The following is a 7147-nucleotide window of genomic DNA, read 5'->3' on the forward strand; positions in this document are numbered from 1 at the left end:
ACTCTTGCCACATGATAAAATAGATTTGCAGTTGTTTTGTAAACAGAACTGAAATGTGATCCTTTCCTGTGAGACTCTAATAACACAGAACTTTAGTCCATAGGACCAACCACTGTTCCCATAACATCAGAAAAACAGGTTTTCTCTATTCAATGGATTTGTAATGATGAATTATGACACAAGCATCCCTAAGCAGGTAAAAGACCATATATTAATACTGATTTTTCCAAGAACACAACTGGAGCCTAAGGAAGAAGCTGCATCTCTTAGGCCAGGAAATTTTTTAAGACATTCATGGGGTTACTTACTTTCATTTTATATTTTGAAATTAGTGGCATTCAGAGAGACATGTCTGGAGTTAATAAATGCTGTTTTCATTGCAGATTCAGTTTTGTTTCAATTGTAGTTCACACTAGTTTTATTTTTTGTCACTAACAGCACCTCAAGCACTAAAGAGCTCACAGTTTTCTGTAGTAGATATAATGGGCTTAAATGCAACATATGTTCAAGCCATTAGAAAAATAAACTATTCAGTGTTCTTGTGTTGGTAACAACTGTTATCAAATTGTGATGACTTTTCTGTAGATATGACTCGGCTTCAGTGAAAGTATCCCATCTAGTCAAGTGTCCTTTTAATTCATAGTAAATGCCCTCTTCTTCATTTCAAATGAACACTTGGAATAGTCTCCTACTTCTTCAAGGAAGTCTCTTGCAGACCTGCAGCTTGCATGTATTAACAGTCTCGAAACACTGTGATGGGCTGACCCTGCCTGGATGCCCGGTGCCATCAAACCCGTTGTATCACTCACCTCCACAGCTGGACAGGGGAGAAAAAATACAACCTAAGGCTCGTGGGTCAAGATACGGACCCGAAGAGATCACTCACCAGGTACTGTCATGGGCAAAACAGACTTGAGGAAATTTATTACCAATCAAATCAGAGTAGGATAGTAAGAAACAAAAATAAACCTTGAAAAAACCTTCTCCCCACTCCTCCCTTCTTCTTGGACTTACCTTTACTCTGAAATTCTCTACTTCCTCCACACAAGTACTTCAGGGTGATGGGGAAAGGGGGTTGTGGTCAGCTCACCACATACTGTTTCTGCCATTCCCTTTTCCTCAGGAGGACTTCTCACACTCTGCCCCTGTTCCTGTGTGAGGTCCCTCCCGTGGAAGACAGTTATTCACAAAGTTCTCCAACATGAGTTCTTCCCACAGGCTGCAGTTCTTCGTGAACTCCTCCAGCGTGGGTCCCTCCCACAGCGTGCAGTCCTTCAGGAACAGACTGCTCCAGCATGGGTCCCCCACAGGGTCACAAATCCTGCCAGCAAACATGCTCCAGCACGGGCTCCTCTTTCCATGGAGCCATAGGTCCTGCTCCAGCATGGACTTCACACGGGGTCACAGCCTCCTTAAAGCATACCCCTGCTCCAGTGTGGAGTCCTTCAAAGGCTGCAGGTGGAGATCTGCTCCACCATGAAGACAACCTGCCTCATGGTCCTTACCACAGGCAAATCTCTGCTTCAGTGCCAACAGCACCTCTTCCCCTCCTTCTTCACTGGTCTTAGTGTCTGCAGAGCTGTTTCTTTCACATATTCTCATACCTTTCTCTCGCTGCAATTGCTCAGATTCCTTCACACCCTACAGCCCTCTTTTTAACTATGTTACCCCAGAGGTGCTACCAGACTCACTGATGGACTCAGCCTTGGCCAGCAGCAGGTCTGTCCTGGAGCCACGTGGCACTGGCTCTATTGGACAGAGGGGAAGTTTATGGCGGCTTCTCACAGAAGGTACCCTATAGCTACCCCTCACCTCACCGCCTCCTGCTACCAAAACCTTGCCATGCAAACCCAATATAAACACATTTCTCTTTATCTGCTGCTCCACAGCAGCATTTATTCTCTCAGTGAAAAGTCAGCCTAGGATAGCATCAAATAAACGGTACAGAACTGCCACTGGTGCAGTGGGGCTGGATGATTATACAAAAACAGAATTCAAGCCACACAAGTTTTTTAGAACACTGGTGCCATATGTTCTAAGAAACGTAATGCCAGATGATGAATACTGCTTTTCACACAATTTATCTTGTACAGTCCTTTCAGGTTCACACCACAGCAGATGCATTTTCTTTACTGTTTTCCATCATTTTGGAACTCCAGCTTCAGAAGCTGGTCCTCAAACTTTTTAATGTCTACTTGATGCTTCATTAGGAACTCCCCATTTAAATGAAAAACGGGTATGTCATATTTGTATTCATCATACCATGCCGAGTTCTCTGGAAGGGTAATATCCACCTCCTGCAAAATAAACTGTCACAGAAAAAAAGTGTTAGTACCTACTGGACACTGAGAAACAACACCTGCTTTTATTTTTTTGGTAAATGCAAGGCTGTTTTCTTGGTGCTTTTGGATTTATTCTTCCATGTTGTAGACAACTACCCATTCTGTGGGTACAAAATGTATGTAGCCACAATCCTTGGCCATGTGTCCGCAAAGGACTCTCTCCCTGGTAGAGGATGATACTCTTGCTCCTGTGTGCAGAGCCATTCTCCTGTGAGCACCAACCACAACAAATGTGCAGCTGGAAACACACGGCTGCTTATTAGGCAGCAGAGTGCAAGACACTTAATGCTTCTGTTAACAGTTTCTTCAAGAAAGAGATCAAAATCTGTTTGAAGAACAGCAAAAACTGCAGTCACATACAGTTCAAATATTTGAAGCCCCACTTACTAACATCCTTCACAACTTATTATCTGCTTTATAAAAATTGAAAAATCCTCTATCAGATGAGACATAGTATTTACTAAAGCTGTGGTTTTAAAAACTGTTGTGACAAGGTGTATATTGGTGCAGTTTGTCAATACTTATTTGAGTAGCATTGTTGCAAAATGCTTTTGGATAATGAGTTTTGTTGAAATAAGTGCTGAAATTGTCTTGAAGAGTCACCCATGAAAGCAATGCAAATAAATCCACGTAATTTTCTTTTACAAATTAAGAATCCTGATTAACTGTCCTTTCTATACAGAAAATGTAGGCAACATCGCAATACCTTACCCTTCTCTTATATGGTTCAAGCACTTCTTTTGCTTCATCACATAGAGGGCATGGTTTCTAAAGAAAAAAAAATCAGACCAACTTAAAGCATACAGTAAACCACACAGATCATCTGTACTGTAAAGTACCATACACTGACAGGAGTGATCATTAGTGTAAATATGGGTTCTCCCCCCGTACCACCCTGTCTTAATGCTTTCTAAATTTATTTATCAGTGCAACATGGATAAAACAAAAACTATTCAGCCAAAGAATTTAATTATTTCTTATTTGCAATTATTTTTCTCATGGTGCAAATGAACAGCTTTCAATGGCTTTTCTAAAGGCTGATTCAAGGGCATATTTTGAAAGGTCATGCACAGACCCCTTCTTTTGGTCAGCAGCAATGGATATTCAAAGCTGAAAACAACTGCAGCTACCAGTCTTGACAGAAGCATTTCCCTTGATAGAAGGGGAATGAGGAAGTAATTTCTAATCAGATTGAGTCACTATGGTCAGTTCAAATACCTAAAGATGGTGATTTAAGATGACCTGATGGTTATCTTTGCCTGAAAGGAATTCAGCATGATCCTCCAACCTGCAGGAAGAACTGGCAAACAGCTGCAGCGTTTTGACCTGTTATGGGGTCAAAGAAAACATGTCATTTTTTAAAATTCCTTAGTCTTCCACCGTAGGAAGCTACTCTACAGCTGACTTCTCCTGGGCATGCATCGTGATTATTAGATTAGTGAGTACATGAAGAAGTAACTCACATGAAGGCATGCTGCTTCCATTACTGTAATGCCAGAGTCTGGCCTGAAATTCACATAGGAAAGCATATAATGGTGAAGGTGATGGCTGTTTCACTGCCACAAAGTACCTTCTCCTCTTCCTCCCACTTAAAGTGTTTCTAAGGCTTGTTCAAACATGGAGTCAATCCTCCACATCAGTTTTGTAACATGCCCGGCTCCTAACAGTTAAAGTAGGATATACTTGATTCCCCTAGGTCTGTGGAGAGCTTTCTACTAGAACAGTCACATAAAAGCATTTGACAAACTAAGCTGACTCTTAGCAAGGAATACGTTTTTACTACTTGAACTATTTTAAAATCAGATAGTGAACTATGTTAACTAAAAGTGAAATCTGTTCAAAAAGTCCATTTATATTAGTACACAGTTTTCAATAGAACGGTCCAATAGTAGGTTTCTGCCATCACTTGATTTATGTTAATTTGTAATAGAGCTGCCTAGATAAAACTGTCTTGGACAACTTTCTCCCTTAGATGTATGTTACAATGGCAACAGGGACTCCCACTGCTGAGGCAGTAAAAACCCCTTCATTAAGTGACATGCAGTGCTGATAGCTAGATCCGTTAGACTATGCACACAGTGGGAGGGACAATTTTATTTCTACAGATAATTGCCATTTATGCTGCATACTTAGATTGCAGTTTTGTGGTCAGTCTAAGCTGGCACTGATGCTGAAGGAAGTAAACACATCTTCCTGTCACTGTTTCTTTTGTGCTCACATAAGCACTCAGACAGCTGTACAGTAGACACAGACAGGAGAACTGATCTGAGTTAACAGCAACCTTCCCCCCCCCCAAAAAAAAAGTTGGCGTTTTTTTTTCTTTTTAAGATGGAGCAGTTGTTGCACAAATGCTTGTGTTGGCATAAAAGGAGCCTATGAGGAGAAAACCATTTGGCAGTGCTAGCTTCTACCAGTTTGAAGTGGCTGCAGAAGTCACAGCTCCCTTCCACCTTCTCCTCCTCCTTTCTCCTTACTTTTAAAAATAGGAAGAAGAGAAAAATCAGTTAATTAGAATAAACTAAGAGTACAAATTAGATTTATTTTTAAAGCAGTCTGCATTTTGTTTTGAAATCTGCAGTGGTATCAGACATGTAAAAAATATTTTAAGTTTAAAACACACTCAGCAAGAGGATATTTTAGAAAACTACATGAATTTTGCTATTATTACAGTGTCTTACCAGTTAGAAATTTAAAGACACAGATATTAGACAAAGAGCTTTTTCCAATAATTAATCCAAAGGTAAGCTCATTATTCCCTTATCATATTTGTATTATGAATGAGCTGATGCTGAATCAGGCCGCGGGGAGAGAGCTGTAATTGAAACCATAGTTCTTGTATCACACACAGATTAATGAACAGATTTTTTAACCTATTCACATGCCACGCTGTTTAAACACTCCTTTACTACTAGGAAAGGAATGAATAAACATTATGAAATAGGAGGAAATTATTTTAGTTGCAACCATCTCCAACAAACATGACCATACTGATGTCAACATTCAGTGCTTTGCATTTCTAGTTACTCTGCTCTCTAAGACTACATAAACCATACAAAGGCAGTACAGCCCACCATGTGCTATTCCATCTAAAAGTGCAGAAGACCTCTGCAGGTAATATAGGCTCTTGATAACAGTTCACAAACGACCATTCCTGCTCATCGCTTCTCTTTTATAAACACGTTTAAGAATCCTGTCTGCTCATGCCACAGACAAACCTTTACCTGCATTTTATTCCCACTAACATTATAGCCAATAAAGCAAAAAGAGGATAAAGCACAACCTGCTTTTTCCTCATATGCTACTAACACTACTTGGATATGTTTTCAGTCTCACAGGTGATGCTTAAAGTAAACATGAATGTTTTGAAGAGCCTACTTCAGCTGTTGATGCTTGTCTTGGACAGATTATGCATAACAACTCATCTTTGCTCTCCATTTCAAGGATGAAACATTGGCTGTTGGAGAACAATTTTCAACTAGCAAATGGACTGTAGTGTCAGACACAATTATCTTGAGATCTTCATTTACTGGTTGATAATTACTTTCTTGCTACAGTGACAGCAGGACTATGCTGTAAAGCCTAGTGTAAAAGACACCACTGAACTAAAGCGTGTAGTATTAGGATACTACACAAATTTTATGTGGACAAAACGCATAGCAAAGCCCTTTCATGTGGGATTCATATATCTCAAAACTGATAAATACATAGTCTTGCTAGGCTTTATTCTGTAAACAACTTTTACCTTGGTGAATAAAGTCAGCACTGGCTTATTTGCACTGGTGGAACAAAGTGGTCTCCCCAGTGGACTGTATGAATGTCTTGCTAGTTGTAATGTTCTGCTCAGAACACATAGCATCATTGTCCTGTTAAGGCAAAAAAAAAAATCTTTACTGTTTTGTGGCAAATTATAGCTATAAAATTTAATGTTAATATAAACGTGATGCTTCAGTTGCAGTTCTAAAATACACACGATCAGATAATTTCCCCAGGATTTTTATGCTCACTGTATCTACACATTAAGCAGAGAAATGGTTTACTATTCAGTGCAGCAGAACTGTTGTGTGGCTCTGGCTCAGAAATGTAGTTCCGTTTAAAAAAACCACAAACCTCAACACTGTATTTTCTTACTGAAATGCCTCTTCTAAATTCCCTAACACAAATGCTCACATAAATGCATTATGCTGTTTCAACTGCATAGATGTCAGTAAAAATTACGATATTAACAAAATGCAAAGTGCTGTGCTTTGAACCTAGTAATCTTGCTGAAGAGCTTGACGTATTCTACTTACTCAAATTATTCCATCAAGAAACTAATCTCTACCTAATCAGACCATTAATATAATGCTTTATGCAGTGAAAAAAAAGCTGCAGCCAAGACAATTTAACTTGGTAATACTAAAAGCATGCACGTTACCCCAAGTCTTTCCTGCAACAGCAAATTATTTCTTCAAAGATATTGATAGGTCTGCAATTTCTTTGGGAGAGTTTAAGTAAACTTAATGTTGAAGTGTGCCATGCTGGAGTCTTGAAGTCAAGTATTTATAGTAACACTAACAGTGCTTCCTCCAAGCGTGTGTCTTACCTTTACGAGGTATTTTAAGACTGAAAGGCAAAACAGAAGCAAAAGGGAGTCTGCACAAAGACCTGGCATCAGAATTTACACTGCGCAAATCAAGTCCCTTCTATATAAGGCCAAACTGCTTCTATTTAGTTTCTCTTCAGACATGACCAGCCAACTGTATCCTGGGTGCATCAAAAGGACAGCGTCCAGCAGGTTGACAGAGGTGATTTTCCCCCTCTACTTC

At 39.7% G+C, this 7147-nt stretch overlaps 1 protein-coding gene across 1 annotated transcript; it reads right to left on the bottom strand.

The window, feature by feature from the left end:
* Positions 1–1864: 1864 nt before the first annotated feature.
* Positions 1865–6244, bottom strand: CUNH5orf63 (chromosome unknown C5orf63 homolog). The gene is made up of 3 exons (XM_061376996.1): positions 6085–6244; positions 3054–3110; positions 1865–2309 (listed from the first exon to the last, which is right to left on the bottom strand). The coding sequence occupies exons 1-3, from the start codon at positions 6199–6201 to the stop codon at positions 2130–2132; spliced, it is 354 nt and encodes a 117-aa protein (XP_061232980.1). The 5' UTR covers positions 6202–6244; the 3' UTR covers positions 1865–2129.
* Positions 6245–7147: the final 903 nt, after the last annotated feature.

This window comes from Neopsephotus bourkii, unplaced genomic scaffold, assembly GCF_033783945.1.
Source record: "Neopsephotus bourkii isolate Nb327-2 ecotype Australia unplaced genomic scaffold, CSIRO-AGI_Nbou_v1 NB_30, whole genome shotgun sequence".
NCBI lineage: Eukaryota > Metazoa > Chordata > Aves > Psittaciformes > Psittacidae > Neopsephotus > Neopsephotus bourkii.